The 20,891-nt window shown below is 38.3% G+C and overlaps 2 protein-coding genes across 4 annotated transcripts; both read left to right on the plus strand.

The window, feature by feature from the left end:
* Nucleotides 1–3,279: 3,279 nt before the first annotated feature.
* Nucleotides 3,280–13,073, plus strand: LOC107811923 (BOI-related E3 ubiquitin-protein ligase 1-like). 2 transcript variants are annotated; one of them, XM_075255944.1, is made up of 4 exons: nucleotides 3,280–3,654; nucleotides 3,886–4,018; nucleotides 11,581–11,942; nucleotides 12,388–13,073. In XM_075255944.1, exons 2-4 carry the CDS (start codon nucleotides 3,910–3,912, stop codon nucleotides 12,913–12,915), a joined length of 999 nt encoding a protein of 332 aa, XP_075112045.1. In that variant the 5' UTR covers nucleotides 3,280–3,654; nucleotides 3,886–3,909; the 3' UTR covers nucleotides 12,916–13,073. The 2 variants fall into 2 exon arrangements, with proteins under 2 accessions (XP_075112045.1, XP_075112044.1); XM_075255943.1 differs by having other exon boundaries at nucleotides 3,906–4,018.
* Nucleotides 13,074–14,441: 1,368 nt separating this feature from the next.
* On the plus strand, nucleotides 14,442–18,730 carry LOC107811924 (triose phosphate/phosphate translocator, non-green plastid, chloroplastic-like). Of its 2 annotated transcripts, XM_016636914.2 has the most exons (10): nucleotides 14,442–15,015; nucleotides 15,418–15,540; nucleotides 15,626–15,778; nucleotides 16,007–16,092; nucleotides 16,228–16,312; nucleotides 16,597–16,716; nucleotides 16,861–16,929; nucleotides 18,045–18,174; nucleotides 18,347–18,443; nucleotides 18,597–18,730. In XM_016636914.2, the coding sequence occupies exons 1-9, from the start codon at nucleotides 14,623–14,625 to the stop codon at nucleotides 18,421–18,423; spliced, it is 1,236 nt and encodes a 411-aa protein (XP_016492400.1). In that variant the 5' UTR covers nucleotides 14,442–14,622; the 3' UTR covers nucleotides 18,424–18,443; nucleotides 18,597–18,730.
* Nucleotides 18,731–20,891: the final 2,161 nt, after the last annotated feature.

Below are 20,891 nucleotides of genomic sequence, written 5' to 3' on the forward strand. Positions count from 1 at the left end.
TTGTTGATTTGGGCGAAGTCACTCTTTTCATATACATTTGAGCGAGGTCGAATTCGGAGCTTGTAGCGAAATCAATTTCTTAGTAAGTAAAAAAAAGTGTTTGACGGTGACCAATGGCTGCAAAGGCGTTATTGACAATAAGATTGGGATGTTAGTCCGTATAGTTCGAGCAAGGTCAAACTCTCCTTTTTATGATGGACCTTTGCCGTAGGGGTGTTATTTTGAGCTAATGTCGAAATGTTAACCCATTATGATTCAAACGAGGCCGAACTATTCTCTTTGGTGATAGCCCTTGGCTGTTGGGGTGTTATTTCGAGCTAATGTCGAAATACTAACCCGTTACGACTCGAACGAAGTCGAACTCTTCTCTTTGGCAATGACCCTTGGTCGTAGGGGTGTTATTTCAAGCTAATGTCGAAATGTTAACCCGTTATGATTCGAACGAGGTCGAACTCTTCTCTTTGGTGATGACCCTTGGTCGTAGGGGTGTTATTTCGAGCTAATTTCGAAATGTTAACCCGTTATGATTCGAACGAGGTCGAACTCTTCTCTTTGGAGATTGCCATTGACCGTAGAGGTGTTATTTCGAGAACAAGGTCGAACTATTCTCTTTGGCAATGACCCTTGGTCGTAGGGGTGTTATTTCGAGCTAATGTCGAAATGTTAATCCGTTATGATTCGAACGAGGTCGAAATCTTCTCTTTAGCGATGGCCCTGGGCCATAGGGGTGTTATTTCGAGCTAACGTCGAAATGTTAACCCGTTATGATTCGAACGAGGTCGAACTCTTCTCTTTGGTGAGGCCCTTGGCCGTAGGGGTGTTATTTCGAGCTAACGATTATTAATAACTTTATAAATCTTATTATTAGTTGAACTTTTCTCTTTTCTTACTTGATTTTTTTTTGGAGAATTGTGGGTGTCCCCTGGGGGAGTCCCAGTTTGCTTAATTTTGCTTGCCTTGGGGAGTATGATGACGGGGAGTATAAAATGTTGTTGTTTCGATAACTGGGGGTGCAGTATGCGTTCGTTTCATGCATATATTAGGATTTTCCTATATCTAGTCCCTTCATCGTTCATCCTGGAGAGCTCGTCGGTAGGCGAGGTGATGAATTATACCTTTAACTTAGAGACGTCCCCCTCCTCGCCTCGTTAAAAACCTCCCCGAGAAAACTAATTGGGACGAAACTCGGGTGAGGGAAAGAGAGTACGACTTGAGGGGCGTCATTTTTCAGAAGTTGAAGTGTTTGAGATGAAAAACATTCCAGTTGTTTTGTAGTGATTTTCCTTCCATTGTATCTAGTTTGATCGCTTGATCGTGCGACGCTTGTGTTCTTGTTTAAACTAACAACAAATGGTAAATTAGAATGAGATTTTCCCTACCTCGATTCAATGAGTCGGTGAACGAGGATAGCCTTATAGCGTTGCTTGTTCTGCCTGACGTTTAAATGGTTGATGGAATGGTGGTTTTTAGATTCGGCGGCCATATTTAGCTTCCTCTTTTTTTAGAAGTGCCCTAGCTCCGCTTGGGTTAGGTTGGCCTTAGCTGTTGCGGTGTTGAAATCGAGTCCCGGTTCGATCTCATTTTATTTGTACCCACAACAAGGGAGACATGTCGTACTTTGTTCATGGATCATCCAATATGCGGGGGAATGTGAGAGCAGGGCAGGATGTGCCCATTCTCTTACAGGATTGCACATCAGGTGTCGTCCTCTCATGTGGGCTTTGCGTGAATATTGGTTGTAACTTCTGCTTTTATGTAGCAGCCTGATCTGGATCAATCTTTCGGGTGGGTGGTTACATTTTACCGGTTTTGGATCTGAAGGAAACTAGGAAATTTGGCTATGAAATCCCCATAGACGGCGCCAAATTGTTTGAACAAAAAGTTTAGGGCTCTTTTGCCAACTTCAATTGTCAATAATAAAGAAGGTAAATTTTAGCCAAGCACATTTAACTTCAGATACAAACATATACAACGAGAAATAATGAAAGGTAAGAACATATTAGATTTATTGATGTCATAATCTTACATCAAACACAAGAGATAACTTACATCTGAAACCAAAAAAAATTGTAAATAAAAGAGTGAAGCAACTGTTCATCCGCGAGAGATTCTTCTTTCCCCTTCCTATTTTTTCTATTCTTCCTCCTCTGTGTGTGTGTGTGTGTGTGTGTGTGTGTGTGTGTGTGTGTGTGTGTGTATATATATATATATATATATATATATATATATATATATATATATATATATATATATATATATATATATATATATATATATATATATAGAGAGAGAGAGAGAGAGAGAGAGAGAGAGAGAGAGAGAGAGAGAGACTTCTATTCAATGGTCTTTGACCAATATGCTTTTCTGCGACTGTCCCTTTCGTCATCACTCGAACACAATACTAACTTGACATATGCTTTCGATGATTTGACCCCGAGGTCGGCCGAAGTGTTCTTTGCTATTTCGCCACCTAGGCAGGATCCCAACTTGGTCGACCGTTACGGCCAGATTTTGACCCATACAACACGATGAACAATTGTGAAAAAATTTATCAAAAATATTTTTATTAATCAATAACTAAAATTGAAGGCTCGAAAATGATAGGCCCAAACCATAAATTATATTGACCTTTATTCGAATTTTATTGTTTTTCTTATTGATATTCTATGTTTATTGAAAATTTATCACCAATACAAATAAAGTTTCTTCAAATTTTTATAATTGGTCTAACTCCAATAATATCATTCATTAATTTATAGATAACATACTTGTACTTGGTATATACGCCTATTACCAATTTAGATTGACCACAAACTTTCAATTTATCCTGGTGACATATGTACCAAGAAAAAATAATAATAAATGCTCCATTCGTTCATTTTTACTTGATACATTTTGACTTTTTACACTCCTTAAAAAAATAATAAATGAAGTACATAATTTATCATGATACCCATATTAATTGATACATATTTTATTGGATTTGAAAAAATAATTTAAAATGAGCAACAAATACTGTGGGTATAACAAAAACAAAAATTATCTTATCTTGATATGCATAAAGTGACAAATAAAACTGAAAAAATCTATTTTTAATATAAATACAAGTAAAAGTAAACAAGTGAGTAGATGATTAGGTACTATAATAGGTGTAACATACTAATATCGGGTAAAATGCGGATGCGGAAAAGTTGCAAATTTGGAGGGGAGAGCGAGGGGCAATAACGTGAATTCAATGGAGCAGAACGTAACAGAAATAAATTAAAAAACTGGTGGGAAAACGAAAAGAAAGCTGCCAAAGACAGAGTATTATGAAAGAGAAAGTGAGTGAGAGAGAGAGAGATTATACTAACAAGGCAAGGAAAAGGGCAAGATTTCTTCAACGAGTCTTGTGATTTGCATCACCAACACCAATTCCAACGCCAAAACCAACGAATGGAATCGTTTTTCTTAACCGAAACCTTTCCCCACAACTATTACACCACCACCACTTCTCTCCATCTACTGTTATTATTATTATGCTTCTTCCTAATCTTTTCCCCCACTTCTCTCCCCTCTTTTCTCTCCCTTTCTTCATCTTCTCCACTCTTTCTTCTTACTAATAATCGCTCTTTCAGATCTGCTGCTACTTCTGTGAGATTTCCAGTTTTTGAGGTACCCATCTGTTTTTGTTCTTATTTTCTGGGCACTTTTTTGATTTTCTATGCCCATTTTGGGACATGGGATTTTCGTTTTTATGTTTGCCGACTCGATCGATGATCAATCGCATGTACTTTATTTTGTGGAACCAATATTTGGGGTTAGCCTCGGAAAAGGGTATCCGCTTGTGGTTTTCTTTTTTATAGTTATTTACTCCAGAAGTTGGGTTTTATTGAGATTCTGTAGGTCCTGCTATAATTTTTCAGGAATATGTTTGGAGAAGGAAGTAAAAGCAACAATTTGTTTCCAGCGTTATTAGAGGGGAATTGTTTCCAGTACGATGCGAGTGCATTGCCTCAGCTGCAACTGTTTGGTGATTGTGAGTTTCCCAATTGCTTCTCCCCGAGAATTTTACATCCAGCAGTCTCCATTAAGAATTCTTATATTGCAATATACTAAGTACTCACTAATTTGATTCATGATTTTCGTTTTTTATGTTACTTTTTTTCTGCTTGATTTTTCGTTAGGAATCTGGTAGATTGATTGTTAATGCAGTCTCTATGTGGTTTGGTTTTTCTTTTATTTTTTTTCCCTCTTTTGTGTTTGAATGTCCACGTTCAGCATGGCTTTGCAGAACTTTCTAGTTCTTGAGTTAAAGCAATTCCACCAGGTTGATACGAACTAATCTGTATTAGTGTTATAAAGACTCATTCGAGTGAAAACTAGGCCATTGGCGTGTATTGCACTGCTAGATGAATTAAAATTGTTCCAGGGCATATGTGGAGAGTACCTTGTCTTTGTGGTTGTTCGGCACCTCCAATGCCTAAAGCCTGAGGTAAAGCATTGGCAATTGGTTGAGTGTTTAATCAGGAAATCTTATTAGAATTGACAAGTTGCACCCTAGGCTCTTGATAATGATCACCTGCATTATTAGCATTCTCTTCAACATCTTTGGTCTATCCTGTTAAGATTTAGAATTGGGTAGAAAGAGGAGACAAGCAAAGAAGCCAGCATGTAGGAAATACATTTCACGACTATATGTTGGTGACGGTTTTGAGCTTATGCAGATTTTATAGAATCCTATTTACGTGGAACCATTCTATGAGATGGGCGGAAGACTTGTTTTAATTTAAATTTGAAGAATGCAAGAAGACATTAAATGATAGGTGCCTGTTGTTCTTGTTCAGATCACTTGAGGAAACTGAGTTCGTTGTTGTTTTCTTCAGCTTTATCTTTTAGATCAATTTGATTTTCATAGACTTTAAACATGCGTTGCATAATGTAACCTTTTTCTAGATATCTTCAGAAAGTTAAGTAGCTTCATGCTAAAACCTAGAGCTTTTTTAGTCTGAATATATCATTATGTTTTTGTGACTTAATTGTATTTGAAACAAAAGTCCAAATAATGAGTTGGGAATCGTTGTCTGGAGTAAACAATTCGAACTCGAGGTAAAGGAGGGTTGGGTGTTCTTTCTGTCCCTTCTGCTCAATCTTATTTGTTGCTTCCAAAAAATAAATCTTTATGTGTGGCTGTTAGATGAGGTGCCATTGGTGAATGGTGTATTAGTTGTGGCCGGTGAACGGTGAGCCTTGCAACTGCCCAAAAAAGGAAATTGTGACTGTATGGACAGACTGTCATCAAGATGAAGCACATTCATATTCTCTTATTATTTTCTACCATTTAAATTTAAGGATTCTGTTTGATATGATACCTGATTTGGGACAGTATCATTTTGATATCTGACTAATAAAGGTACACGCTACACACAAACAGTATGCAACTTAGTCACTTCTGGGTAAGAGGGCAATGGAAAGATTACGGTTAATGCTTCTGATGATGTCAATACACACTCTATTTGTTATTCTGATTATGTATATGATGCTTGTTTTATAGTCTGTGACAGTGAACTAGTGTACTTAGCTAAAACTATTACTTTATAATTTATACCGACCTTTCTCCATAAGTACTGCTTTCTTGGATTATGAATATTTAAGAAGTCAAATTTTATGTGCCGAAAGTTTCTTCACCCCTTTGTCAAAACATAGAGTTCTTTGCTTTTATCTAACTCAGGCATGGTAGATTAGATTTTCTCTATGTGCTTCAGTCAGGGGAGGATACCGCTTCGCCGGAAAAATTTTACTAAACATGTACATATAATTAAAATACAGAAACACAAATAGGTTAAATGGAGTAAATGTGACACCACTTGACACATCAGACGTGTAGCAGATTTGGTGACACGTCAGATTTGGTGAAGCGCTGTAAATGTTCAGGAGAGGTCATGGGTTCGAAACTGGGCAGCCCCATTTTCTGTTTTAATTTCTTTATTGCATCGTCTACTAAATAAAAATTGTGTTCGGTGGAGTTTGAACGTATTCCAAGTTTTTTTAATCTTCTTTTTCTCTTTTCATCTTGTCTCTAGGCATGAAATTGATTAAGAACGATTTGTGGAATCAAATAAATGATAAATTTTTGTGTGATTTTTGGTTGTTTATATAAAAAAAGTATTTAATATTGTTAGCGGAAACGTAAAAGAAAGAACACAAGATTTAACGTGGTTCGGATCAAAATAATCCTACGTCCACCAGAGAACAGTTGCCTTTTTATTATTAACAAAGGAAGGGGAGAGTTCCCAATTACACTTAAGAGAATTTCTGTCTTAACTCTCTACTCACTACAATGTATTGTATTATTTTTGGGATGGTTTCTACAAATGAAGAAGTGCATCTATTTATAGAGGTAAAAACCTCCTCTTGATGTCATTGGTGATATCAAACTACCTCATCTTGATGTCATAGGTGACATCAAAGGAGGAAGCTTCCTCCTAGCATCCACACCAACTCTTTCCACCAACTCTTCCAATTGGCATGCCATTGTTGACTAAACATAAACCAACACTTTCAATCTCCACCTTGGTTTGCGTTTCGAGCGTGCGTGTGAACAACTCTGGCCAAAACTTCTAAGCTTACTGGGCAACCCCGTTGTAAGAAACAAGAAGAATCAAACCATTGTTGAACATACCACCTCCACCTAACAACTGTTCTCTTCGGAGTTGCATCAGTTGATGCACACCCCCGCCAAGTCCTTGCAGTGTGCAAACTTAGCGAGCGGGGCTATCTTGGTCAACATGTCTGCAGCATTATCGTCTGTGATAACCTTTACGACCTTGATAGTTTCCTCTTCAACATCTCGAATAAAATGAAATCTGACATCAATGTGTTTAGTGCGCTCATGAAATCTCTGATTTTTCATTAGATGAATAACACTCTGACTATCACATCTAAGAGTTGATTCCAGCTGAACCAAACTCAATTCCGCTACTAAACCTTTCAACCAGATAACTTCCTTCACCGCTTCCACTGCTGCCATGTATTCTGCTTCTGTCGTAGACAAAGTGACAATCGACTGCAGAGTCGACTTCCAACTAACGACACTGCCAACGAGGGTAAAGATGTATCCAGTTATGGACCTTCTTCTGTCAAGATCTCCTGCATAGTTAGAATCTACATAACCGAGAATTGAAATACCTTCACCACTTTTTTTAGATATCTCAATATCCACTTGACAGCTTCCTAATGCCTCTTTCCTGGGCTGGACATGTATCTACTTACCACACTTACAGATTGAGCAATATCTGGACGTGTGCATACCATAACATACATAATGCTACCAACTGCACCGGCATAAAGAATCTTTGACATATGCTCCACCTCATCCTCGGACTGAGGCATTTGTAACTCTAAAAGTTTAAATGAGGAGCTAATGGTGTACTTACAGGCTTGCATGTATGCATATTGAATCTCTCGAGAACCCTTTCAATATACCTCTTCTGAGAAAGATGTACAACACCGTCTTCTCTTGAAATCTCCATACCAAGGATTTTCTTTGCAGCCCTTAAATCCTTCATGTCAAATTCCTTACTCAACAGTTTCTTCAAAACATTTATCTCTGTAATGTTGTTAGCAGCAATAAGCATATCATCAACATATAACAATAAATAAATCATTGAGTTACCAGACATCTTCTTGTGATACACACAACGATCAAATGCACTCCTTGAGAATTCATGTGTAGTCATGAATGCATCAAACCTCTTGTACCACTGTCTAGGGCATTGCTTCAAACCATACAAAGACTTCTTTAGTTGGCATACGTGATCTTCTTTTTCCTCAGTTAGGAAACCTTCAGGCTGATCCATATAGATTCTCTTCTAGATCACCGTGTAAGAAAGCAGTTTTGACATCAAGCTGTTGAAGCTCCAAGTCAAATTGTGCAACCAATGCTAGTAGCACGCGAATTGAGCTATGCTTCACGACTGGAGAGAAAATCTCATTGTAGTCAATTCCCTCCTTCTGACTGAAACCTTTTGCAACCAATCTCGCCTTGAATCTAGCATCTTCCACTTCAGGAATTCCCTCTTTATTTTGGTAGACCCACTTGCATCCAACTGTCCTCTTCCCCTTTTGTCTTTTCACTAAGACCCATGTCTGATTCTTGTGAAGAGACTCCATCTCTTCAGTCATGGCTAACCGCCATTGTACAACATCCTTGCAAGAAGTTGCTTCAATATACGAGGAGGGCTCCAGATCCTTAATCTCTTCTTGTGCATCTACGAACGCATATGCAATCAGTTTGCTTGATCTATAAGGCGTTCCGGTTCTCGTGTCTGCCTCTTCTCCCTCCCCTTCACAATTGTGTATGGTTCATTGACAGCAAGTTCTTCAAGGTCTATATATTCTGACTCATCTTTAACCTGAGTCTCTTGATCCTTTTCCTTGGCAAGCTCCACCGGAAGCTCCACCTGCTCATCGTTCTTGTTTCCTGAAAAACTCCACGGAAATTTTACGGGGATCAAGTATAGAGGATTTATCGAAGGTGACATCTCTACTAACTATAAATTTGAGCAAAGACAAACACCAAAGTTTGTACCCTTTTACTCCATCCACATACCCTACGAATATGGCCTTCTTAGCCCTTGGTTCAAGCTTTCCTTCATTAACGTGATAATAAGCTGGACACCCAAATACTCGTAAGTATGAATAATTAGAGGGTTCACCTGACCATACCTCTTTCGGAGTCATAAAGTCAATTGCCGATGCTGGAGATCGATTGACAATATGAGCAACAGTGTGAACTGCTTAAGCCCAAAATACTTTGGACATTTTGGCTTGTAGGAGCATACAACGAGCCTTTTCAAAAAGAGTTCTGTTCATTCTCTCGGTAACTCCATTCTGCTGTGGGGTATGCCTGACAGTCCTATGTCTTGAGATCCCATGAACCTTGCAGAATTCATTAAACTCTTCATTGCAAAACTCCAAGCCATTGTCTGTGCGAAGATACTTGATTTTCCGCTCCATTTGATTTTCAACCAAAATCTTCCACTCTTTAAATGCTTCAAAAACATCACTTTTTGCCTTCAAAAAATGCACCCAAACCTTTCGTGAGAAATCATCAGTAAAAGTGAGAAGATACCTCTGTCTGCCATTCGATGGAAGTTTAGAGGGACCCCATATATCTGAATGGATGTATTCTAGCACTCCTCTTGTCTTGTGTTTGCCAGTGCTGAAGCTGACCTTCTTCTGCGTTCTAGCACAGAAGTCAAGTGTGCTGATCTTCTCACCTTCCAAAAGGTTACGATTGCTCAACATCTCCAGTCCACGTGCACTCATATGACCTAGTCTCTTGTGCCATAGTCTTGTCTTGTCATCATTAGATAACTGCACTGTAGATGCATTTGCAGAGCCAACAATGGTGCTTCCGGCCAATGTGTAAAGGCCGTTCTCCAGCTTGCCTTTCAGCATGACTAAAGAACCTTTAGTCACCTTCATAGTTCCTGCTTCGCTCATGTACCTGTAGCCTTGTTCATCCAGAGTACCCAAGGAGATCAAATTCTTCTTCAGATCAGGAACATGACGGACTTGTGTAATAGTCCTCACGATTCCATCATGGCAGCGAACCCGAATTGAGCCAATGCCAACTATTGCACAAGTTGCATTATTGCCCATTACTACGGTTCCTCCACTTTTCTCATTGCTGCTAAACCAGTCTTTTCGGAACGTCATATGCAGAGTGCAAACAGAGTCTAACACCCATTTGTTTCCATAACTACTATTACTATTACACGATGTTGTTAGTACATAATCATTATCAAAATCATGTACCTGTTCAACTGTGGATGCACTCGCCTTTTCCTTGGACTTTGACATTGGACAGTCTCGTTCAAAGTGCCCCTTCTTGCCACAACCCCAACACTCTGTATTCTTCTTGTTCACACGAGACTTTGATCTGTGCTTTGATTTGCTCTTTCCCTGTTGGCTAGTCCGGCCTCTCACAAAGAGTCCACTTGCCTGGTCATCTCTATCTCCTTCAATGTGCCTCCGCACATCACTAGAGTTAAGTGCCTGCCGCACTTGCTCAAGCTTGATAGGCTCCTTGCTATACATCATTGAATTCTCAATATCACGATATCCCGAAGTCAATGAAAATAGCAAAACACATGCAAACGTCTCCTCCTTTTTAATTCCTGCAATCTGTAAGTCCATGACAAGTTTATTGAACGCATCTAAATGATTTTGTAACGAAGTACCTGACCCCATCTTAAATGTGTGAAGACGCCGTTGTAACAACATCCTTGTTGTCACTGATCGGTTTTGGTATAGCCCTTCTAGCTTTTCCCATAACTATTTGGCCATCTCTTCGGTACCCGTACTCACTTCACAAAGCACGTTAGGTGCAAGGGATAGTTGGATTGCACTCAATGCATCCCCTTCAATCTTCTCCTTGTCGGGAGTTGATATATCCTTAGGATACTTTCCGTCAATAGCATGGATTGAACCTTTCCTCCGCAGTAACGCCATCATCTGGATCTTCCAGATATTGAAGTTGTTGCGTCCACTGAATCTATCAATTTCAAACTTCATGGAACTCATCTTTGCTTGTTCTTCCTCCCTGGATCGTTAAAGAATCCTGTTGCTCTGATATCAATTGTTAGCGGAAACGTAAAAGAAAGAACACAAAATTTAACGTGGTTCAGATCAAAATAATCCTACGTCCACCAGAGAACAATTGCCTTTTTATTATTAACAAAGGAATGGGAGAGTTCCCAATTACACTTAAGAGAATTTCTCTCTTAACTCTCTACTCACTACAATGTATTGTATTATTTTTGGGATGGTTTCTACAAATTAAGGAGTGCATCTATTTATAGTGGTAAAGACCTCCTCTTGATGTCATTGGTGACATCAAACTACCTCCTCTTGATGTCATGGGTAACATCAAAGGAGGAAGCTTCCTCCTAGCATCCACATCAACTCTTTCTACCAACTCTTCCAATTGGCATGCCATTGTTGACTAAACATAAACCAACACTTTCAAATATTATTCCGAATGAGGTTATTTTGATACATTTCTAAAATGAAAACTTATCGATAAGAGTTGTAGTAATATACCTGAGTAGTGGTTTATTATTAGAAGAATTTGAACGTATTTTTTAAATATGATATTGTTAAAGTGAATTGTTAGTCGTTCACTATTTAAGAGAATTTGAACGTATTTTTTAAATATGATATTGTTAAAGTGAATTGTTAGTCGTTCACTATTTAAGATTGTGACACCACTTACAAAAAATTTTGCGTACGTCACTGGCTTCAGTCGTACCTCTCAAACTGAAGGACGCTTAACCCCCCCAAAAACAACCAAATTAGAGAGTTTTAACGCTTTCTATCAACGAGCATGCATTGTTTTGCGCACTTATTTGCTGATTTTCCTTTCTTTGGTGCTCCTTTGTGTGGTTTTTCGCTGAAGAAATTTAACCACATCTGTCTAGTTCTAGACAAAGTGGTGTTAATCCTTATTAAGAAAAAAATAGACAGAGTGGTGTTAATAATTCCCGGTCTTATTTTCCTCGGATCTCACGGACATTTTTTATTCATCTTTTTCAGTTAACGTTGGGTGTACTGGATACCCGATAAGTAACACAGTCAATGAACACCCATCTGCTGCAATTCGCCCCACCAAAAGAGTCCGGGATGCTGAACCCAACTATAGCCAGCAAAAGCTTAAGATATCCTTGAATAACAACTTTTGTCAGAATGAAGTGGATCAAGCTGGAAGCATTTTGAATCCAAATACTGTATCAACTGGACTCAGACTTTCTTACGAGGAAAAAGAACGTAATTCCTCAGTCACGTCTGCTCCTGAGAACATGAAAGCAGCCCTTCCTGCTTTTCTGCGGATTGACAGTGGTTTTAAATGTGAGATTGACAGGCAAAGAGAAGAATTTGATCGGTACATAAAAGTGCAGGTAATGTGATTATTTTTTTTAAGAAGGCGTAATGTAATTATTAACTTTGTCTGAAATTTGGCGTGTTAAATTTTTGATTGATTTACACGAGTGTATGAAAAAAGGAATAGTTTTCTTTACTATCCATTCTAGATATCTATGTCTACCTACTGATCGAGGGTTTTACATGCATCTAGTCATCATTATGTATATTTTGATTTGCCGGGATTTTACTTCTAAAGTTGTTGATCATATGAGTAAGAGCATTTCTATCTATGCATCGCCACATGGTTGGTGTCTCTATTTTGTTTCTGATAATTGGGCAAACATTGATACTTAGGGGCATTAAATAGTGTGAGAAATGACTTGGAGATTGGATATGTCACTAACATATTTTTCTGCGTATAGATTGTATTTTCTGGAGTTTTGGTCCTTTGCCACTACTGATTCATCCTTGGTTTCTCAGGAAGATAATATGATGAAGGGCATGAGGGAGTTGATTCATCGACAGACAGTATCTTTACTGAACTCCTTGCAAAAAGAAGTTAACAAGAGATTGTATGAGAAAGATCTTGAAATAGACAATTTGAATCGCAAGAACAAGGAACTCGGGGAGAGAATAAAGCAGATTACTGTAGAAGCTCAATCATGGCATTACAGAGCAAAGTACAACGAGTCGGTTGCCAATGCCCTGAAAAGCAATATTCAGCAGGCCATGGCCCATGGTTCCATGCAAGTTCAGGAAGGCTGCGGAGATAGTGAAGTAAATGATGCTGCCTCAAGTACAAACCATCTTGGTTTAGCAAGCGGTTCGCAAAACCAAGTATCCCAAATACAGCAGCTAAAATGCAGAGCTTGCAAGAGTAAAGAAGCCAGTGTGTTGTTATTTCCATGCAGACACTTGTGTCTTTGTAAAGAATGCGAAGGGTTTATTAATAGTTGCCCAGTATGCCAGGTAATGAAGACTGCAAGTGTTCAAGTTTACATGTCATGAAGACGTATACGAACACTTGCAATCATCATCATCATCTTTGTGTTAAGGGAGGAATGTTTAATTTAAGAACAGGTTGTAATGTTTATTACAATCATGAATTGTGCATTTCTTAACTATATGAATACAGAACCAGATGAAACGAGGATGGTCTTTTTTTCTGGATTGGGCATTGTTTCTTATGCTTATCGGGGGTGGGGGTGGGGGGTGTAAAAAGCATTATGGACCACTGCACTAAGAGATATGGTAGCTCTGGATATTTGCAAGTTGCAAGTAGCAAGAAAAATGGTAAAAAATGGTCTAGGCAACTAGAAGTTAAACAAGAAGCAAATTTTATACTAAAATAAGTATATGAATATATATCATGAATCTGTCTAGATGCATTCTTCCAAAGTCTCCTAGATCTACATTTACTGTTCCATTTCAGCTGTCATATTAATGACGACTAATTTATTTTGTCTTAAACGCAGAAAAAAGGGAAAAGGAAAAGAAGGATGAAAAGGAGATTAGGAGAAGTGAGATGAAAATCTATAGTGTGATGGGGTCAATTTGTTGCCTAATTGGCCGCCTTGTTTGTGTTAGGAACGTTCTTTGTAGTCATTAAATAGTGTAGTAGTAGAACTTTGGTGGGAAATGACTCCTTTGCATATGGTCTTCAAACTAAACATCTTGTGTTGTCCTTTCCTTATAATAGAGCACTGGCAGTGAATGCCTTAACTTTTTATTATATCAAGTTTTTTAAAATACTATTTACTCCCTTTATTCCAGAATGAGTTATCTTTTTCGTCTATCACATAATGCCATCTATATTGAACTTATAAGATCCTTCAAATAAAACACACATAATTCTGTCCTTAGTTTTCTTGTTTAGTTAAATTAAGAAAATTACGCTAGGAGCCTATGATGGAGGAGGGAGTAAGGAGGAATACGAAGCAACAGTATAACAGTTATTTTCCAAAGAATATTGTCTTGGAAATTATAAGGAGCTTCGTACTTCAGGGACATGAATCTTGGACTTGATGATGCAAATAAATAAAAAAAGAATGGTTCCTAAGCGAACCCGTTAGATAAAAAGATAACATTATGTGTGTAATAATGTAATTGTAATTGTAATGGTAATACAGACTTGAAATCGGGTTCTAATGATTCAGGTGCGTTAATAAAATGATTTTGGACTTTCGAGTTGAATTTTGGATATTTCTAGAAGGATTCGACACCATTTATAAGTTAAATATACTCTAAATTTAAGACCTTAAGTTTGATCTTATGTGATTTTCTTAAACCTATGTATTATAGCCTAGCAACACATACTTCTATTGTCTGTTCGGTATTTATTTCTTTTTTATTTTTAACCAATCAGAATCGTTCCAGGTTGGTGCGAAAATGATTTACCACAAATTTGTCCAGGGTCCATCTCCATCCCCAACCACCTTTTGGGTTCACCAACCCAACCCACAATTCAAAATATCATAGAAAAAGCAACCCCAAAAAGTTACCGAAAATACCCAGAATATCCCCCTTAAATTTCTGAACTCTCTGATTTTGGCTCTCTGTTTGCACTTCACTTCTCACGCCTCGACGGAGCCCCCAACGTCTCCTCACACTTCCCCTCTTTCTATCTTAGAATATATATTCATCTCTCTCTCGTCTTCTTATCTTCTCATTCTCTCTCTCTGCTGCAGTTTAGTTTCCCTGATCTGATTCGCCAAAATGCAGAGCACGGCAATCTCGTTTTCTCCGTCGATTTCACTTCCTAAGAAGCCTCACAACCCTTCTAGTTCAGCTTCGTTGTTCAGATTCAATCCTTTATCTGCTCAGTCTTCTCGACCGACGCTTCGTTTTGGCTGTCTAAATGGCTCCGTAGCTCGGAAAATCAATCCTATTCGTTGCTCAGCTGATTCGTTGAATCGTAATGGATGGATTTCGGTTCCGCCGCCGGCTCCCGAGCGTGAATCGGACGGAGTGGAGGTTCGGGCCACATCCGTGCCCGAGAGTGCTGGAGAGGCCCCTAAATCCAAGCCTTTGACGGATACTTTGGTGCTCGGATCGCTTTTCGGCCTTTGGTATCTATTTAACATTTACTTCAACATTTACAACAAACAGGTGTGCTTTACTTCCGCTGATCCGAGGTCCTAGTTGCTTATTCTATTTGTTTATACGTGTATTGCTTCATTTCTTGTGGTTGATAGTGTTTTTTTTTGTATGTATAAATGCATGCATGTATTGTAATTTATGAGGTTCTTCAAGGCATATATCGTTCAGATTTTTCAGACTATAGATTTAAACTTCGTCAGATGTTAATATATTTTTTTTTTAATTTTTGGAATTATCTATTCGCTGAGTATGTATGTTTGCAATTTGAGCCATTTTCAACCTACATTTATAGTATATAGTTTGCAACTTAATTGAAGTGAGTTTGGATCCCTCACTAAATAGAAATGTTACCTTTTGTGTTTCCAAACATGGCCAAGGTGTGTCATTAATTAAGATTCGTATATTCTGTAGGTCCTGAAAGCGTTCCATTACCCAGTTACAGTGACTCTCGTGCAATTTGCCGTTGGCAGTGTCCTTGTAATTCTAATGTGGACTCTCAATCTATATAAAAGGCCAAAAATCAGTGGTGCACAGGTAACTTCATTGAGACAGATTTACTATGCTTTGGTTTAGACCTGATTATGTGCACAAGTTCTGATTCTATATTTTCAATTGGCAGCTTGTTGCAATTTTGCCGTTGGCAGTGGTGCATACCTTGGGCAACCTTTTCACCAACATGAGTCTTGGAAAAGTTGCTGTATCATTCACTCACACTATTAAAGCTATGGAGCCATTCTTCTCCGTTGTTCTCTCTGCTATGTTCTTGGGCGAGGTGCGGTTTAGATGATTACTTTTACATTTCTATATAAAGCTCTTGCATTCATCTTGTGATAAGGCGAATACAACTATTTTCAATCTCTTCCATTTATTTTCATCTTAATTCAGATCATATTTAAGCTTCCAGTACTTGAAAAGAAAAGATATTCACTTCCATGTAGTTCTTTGTCTTCTGATCTATGTTATTATAGTTAGTGACATTGGATGTGTCTTGTTCATGCAGTTCCCTACCATATGGGTTATGTCTTCTCTTGTACCAATTGTTGGTGGAGTGGCACTGGCATCGTTGACCGAGGCCTCTTTTAATTGGTGGGGAATTCAAATATTCTATGTTAAATAATGCCATATGATTTTGTTGCTTTCTTGGTATAGAAATGGGAGACGCTTTTGATAAAAGTTTTATTTCAAATTTTAATTTACAGTTCTTGTTTTGTCGATTACCAGGGCTGGATTTTGGAGCGCAATGGCCTCTAATTTAACCAATCAATCTCGTAATGTCCTCAGCAAGAAGTTTATGGTTCGGAAGGAGGTAATTATATTTTTTTCAGGCTATTAGCTGAGGGTATGATGAAAATGTGCACCCATAGTTGAATGGTTCTTTGGTTGATGTTTCAAGCTTATATTAAATGGTATTTGTGAGAGCAAATTGTTTGTGTGGTGTTCAATAGCTCTTTTCCATTTCTCATCAAGTAGCTAGCTTGTTTCTAGATTAACCTTATTGCCTTTACTAGACAAAACCCAAGTTATGTCTCTTGTGTGTTTTTTGTTGGTTTCTGAAATGCTGTGAAGTTTACAGTTGTAATTTTTTAACAGGACTCATTGGATAATATTACTCTCTTTTCAATAATCACAATCATGTCCTTTTTCTTGCTGGCCCCGTACGCCTTTTTCGCGGAAGGTGTCAAGTTCACCCCAGCATACCTGGAAGCTGCAGTAAGTGATACTTACATATAGTGGAAATTTATACTGGTTCTACCCCTTTGCTTAAATAGAACATCTGGGTGTTTTTTCATTGTTCCCTTGTAGAACTTGCCGCAACTATCTGAAATAACTTTCATGATTTTCCTTTGGTGCTAGGGAGTGAATGTCAACCAGCTGTACACAAGGTCTCTCATTGCTGCTCTCTGCTTCCATGCTTATCAGCAGGTATAAGGGTTCTTCCTTGTATATCTCATTGATTCATTGGAGTCCTATAACATGATTCTTCTTAAATTCTAGCCTGCCTCATAGTGAGAAAGCACAAAATTTATGTTGCTACAATAATGAACAAACAAGGTCACATGAGATCTGATTATTCATTGTTGGTCCACTGAGTTTCGAACTGTGCACCCATTGGCCCTCGGGGTTTTCTCAGGAGTAAAAAAATTTGGTGTATCTGTAGTTTGGTTTTGTGCTGGTGTGTTGTTAGCAATTTGTGGTTGTTGGATCATGGATATTCCCTTGTTCTAGTAAAGGATATGTACTTTGCTTTTCCTGCCATGTATTTTTGACAGTATTGAACATGCGGCAAGCTCAGATTCCTATTAACTGTAAACCAATTTGAAAGACATGGCTCTTCCTTGCTATCTCCTGAAGTACAGTTGTGTCCTGCCTGCCTTATTTAGATGCTTGAGCTTGTCTAGAAAGATAGATGAGGTTTTTGCTGCTTTTCACCCTGGAGCAGTCAGTTTGACAAAATTGAAGATGTAGATGAGGGGAAATGCTTTAAATTGCATGCCTTTTAAAATGTCAGGAAGACTCAGAAATTATGAAAACAGACTGGTGGCAATTTCTAATTTTGGCTATGATCAATGGCCATTTTAAGGTAGAACGGGCTAAAAATTTCTTGTACAGTTTACTCATGGCTGTGTGACTGACTGCTGCAATTATGCAGCTCTTGGTTTGATAAAGTAGAATTCTTTGTTTTATGTAATTTCATAAACCAATGTGACAATTCTTAGACAAGAGGGTTTGCTCTGATGGTAAGCAACCTCCATTTCCAACCAAGAGGTTGTGAGTTTGAGTCTCCCCAAGAGCAAGTTGGGAAGTTCTTGGAGGGAAGGATGCCAGGGGTCTATTTGGAAACAGCTTCTCTACCCCTGAGTAGGGGTAAGGTCTGCGTACACACTACCCTCTCCAAACCCCACTAAGTGGGATTATACTGAGTTGTTGTTGTGGTTGTTAAAGTGACAATTCTTCATGAATTACTGAAAATGTGTCACTTTCATTTGCGACGACAGCTGGTTATGTTATTTCTTGCTGATACTCAAGTATTGGTGCAGGTTTCTTACATGATATTGCAAAGGGTATCTCCTGTTACTCATTCTGTGGGTAACTGTGTGAAGCGAGTGGTGGTTATTGTGACTTCCGTGCTCTTCTTCCGCACACCTGTTTCTCCCATTAACGGTTTGGGTATGACACTAGACTTTATACTTGTCAACATATAGCTGATTGAGAAGGAAACCCCTTTTCCCCTTCCAATCCTTCCAGATGGCAGCTCGAGTGAACAAATGTGGAATACAAAAAGTTAGAAGTTGCCTTTTTTATTTACAATAAGGTAATCATTTCTTCATTTTCTATGTAGGCACTGGAGTGGCCCTTGCTGGAGTTTTCCTATATTCAAGGGTGAAGCGCATTAAACCTAAGGCAAAAACGGAATGAAGTCTAGATCAATTTTGATGGTAAATTGTGATCATTAGATGGATGATTTCTAGGCAGGGTCTTCTTTTAGTTTGTTGTGCCATGTGGGACGAGTTATTCTTTTCTGATGCAGCCTTGACTAATTGCTGCTAATTTGACGATTTCACTGCATCACTATTGTCTTTCTTCTGTAGGGTGTTATATGTTTCGTAATGTACGGCATGCTTAGGACCCAAGTACCTTCAGCCGTTCAGCGGGCGCTGAAAACATCGAAGAGTTGGGGAGAGTTTGTCATATTTGATTACATCATACCATTGCTTTCAAAATATTTTTCTCCCTCGAAGGGGTCTCTCTAAGGGGTCGTTTGGTATAAGGTATAAGAAGGTATAACGGTGGTATAAAAATTTAATACCACCTTAATACTCTCTTTGGTTAGCAAACCATGTATAAGTTATTCCGGTGTTAGTTTTAACATTGGGATAACTTATATACCTTATAGAAGGTGGAGTAATTAGTATCGCTATAATTTATACCTTCTTAGAAATTATGCAATTGAATTACCCCGATATAACTTATACCTTCTTAGAAATTATGCATTTGTTATTCTTAATACAACATATCAAACAATGAATAAACAACAATCCCAGTATAATTTATCCCAATATAACTTATACTGGCATAACTTACACCGGTATAAATTGTATTCCAACCAAACGGCCCCTAAGTAGATACCGGAAACCTACATTCCGTTGCGATAAGTATGTGTTATTTTGTAGAAGAGCAGAAATTATAATGCATCAATTTACCTATATCCATATATCCAATTAAAGTAAAAAGAGACGAGGAGGAGTTGCACATGCTTGTAGTTAAGGAAAATAGCAATTACCTTAAGAACGCTGGAAAACTCCCTGGTCAAAATAATAAATAAATGAATAAATATAGAGAAAAAGGGCAGGGAAGTCGAAGGTCTACCAATACTGTGCTGAGCCCATGAATGAAATCACTAGGGGCCCAATAAGATTTTGTACAACTGGGCCATTCAATTGATTCAAAATGATCGAGAACGAAATGAATCACTGTACTCAATGGCCCATATACCTTTGCAATATATTTCAGATCAGTCCTGTTAAGATTAATTATGTAAATTAGTAGGAGCTTTACTTAGCTTAGTTCTAAGTTGGTTAGCATAGCAGTGAACTGGCAGTTGTAGCCAACTCACTTGTTAGTTAGTCGGTTATGTTTAGCTTTTGGCTTTGCTCTCTTTCAATTTCATTTTGTATATAGTGGGTTCTCCACTTAGAATTCAATCAGAGAATTAGAATTCTAGAAGATTCATTTCTCTCCTTCTTCCTTCCTCTCTCCATTCCTTCTCTCATGGCGAAGAGGTGAAGCACTCACCACCGTTGAAGTTGAGCTAAAGCTCGAACGATTGTTTCATTGACAAATCTGATATGGTATCAGAACCTATCAAGGTTTTGACTCGTTTCTCTGATTCTGTTAGATCTCGATCTATTATCCTGTAATTCGATTAGATCGTACTCATGCAAGTTTCGTGTTTCATCGATCTCGAGTCATAATTTTGGAAAAGTTGTACTCTGTTCACTGTTAGCCTCTTAGATCTGTAATCACTATCTTCTATTCTTCAATTACTTAGAAATATCATACTTAGCGAGATGGCTATCGTCGAAGATGATGAACAGTCTACGTCATCCATGGCTGAATCTCCTAATCAGCCAGTTGTTGATACCAGTAGCCCATTTTAATGCATCCGTCTGATAATTCCGGAGCAACATTGGTTCCTGTTCCATTTGATGGTTTTGGATACCGTTCACGGAGAAGAAGTGTAATGCGGAACTCTATCGGTGAAAAATAAGCTAGGATTCATCAACGAGGAATGCAAAAGATGAGATCCAGACTCATCGAAGTATCGATTGTGGAAAAGGTGTGATGACATGGTAACTTCATGGATCCTAAACTCTCTAGCTAAGGAAATTACATACAGTGTTGAGTATGTGACATATGCAGTTGGAGCTATGGAGAGAACTTGAAGATCATTATGATCAAACAAATGGAGCAAAGTTATACCAGATCCAAAAGAAAATTAATGACTTGAGCCAAGGAGTACTCGACATCACTAGATACTACACTAAAATGAAGAAGTTATGGGAAGAATTGACCAATCCGAGTGCTAAATCAGTATGTAACTGTCATTGCACTTGTGGTGCAAAAGAGAACATGCACAAAGTTTAGCAAGATAGAAGACTGATACAATTCCTAATGGGACTGAATGAGACATACACTGTAGTCCGAGATCCTCTTCCCTCAATTGCTCAGGCCTTTTCACTACTAATCCAAGAGGAAAGACAGAGAGAAATCAAGCCAAACAATCATCTGGCTCTTGAACCATCAGCCTTGAATGCTAGCAAAAGTAGACCAGGGTCCTTTGGGATTAATTACTCTCCTAACAACAATCACAACAGTAGAAACAT

The sequence above is a fragment of the Nicotiana tabacum genome, chromosome 6 (genome assembly GCF_000715075.1).
Source record: "Nicotiana tabacum cultivar K326 chromosome 6, ASM71507v2, whole genome shotgun sequence".
NCBI classification, from domain to species: domain Eukaryota; kingdom Viridiplantae; phylum Streptophyta; class Magnoliopsida; order Solanales; family Solanaceae; genus Nicotiana; species Nicotiana tabacum.

Bases quoted from the DNA above. Each gene is read 5' to 3' on its own strand.
- LOC107811924 (XM_016636914.2), top strand. From the start codon at position 14,623: ATGCAGAGCACGGCAATCTCGTTTTCTCCGTCGATTTCACTTCCTAAG. The intron at 16,313-16,596 runs GTAATTATATTT...ATTTTTTAACAG, and splicing joins AGTTTATGGTTCGGAAGGAG to GACTCATTGGATAATATTAC. The intron at 16,930-18,044 runs GTATAAGGGTTC...GTATTGGTGCAG, and splicing joins GCTTCCATGCTTATCAGCAG to GTTTCTTACATGATATTGCA.
- LOC107811923 (XM_075255944.1), top strand. From the start codon at position 3,910: ATGTTTGGAGAAGGAAGTAAAAGCAACAATTTGTTTCCAGCGTTATTA. The intron at 4,019-11,580 runs GTGAGTTTCCCA...CATCTTTTTCAG, and splicing joins GCTGCAACTGTTTGGTGATT to TTAACGTTGGGTGTACTGGA. The intron at 11,943-12,387 runs GTAATGTGATTA...TTGGTTTCTCAG, and splicing joins ATCGGTACATAAAAGTGCAG to GAAGATAATATGATGAAGGG.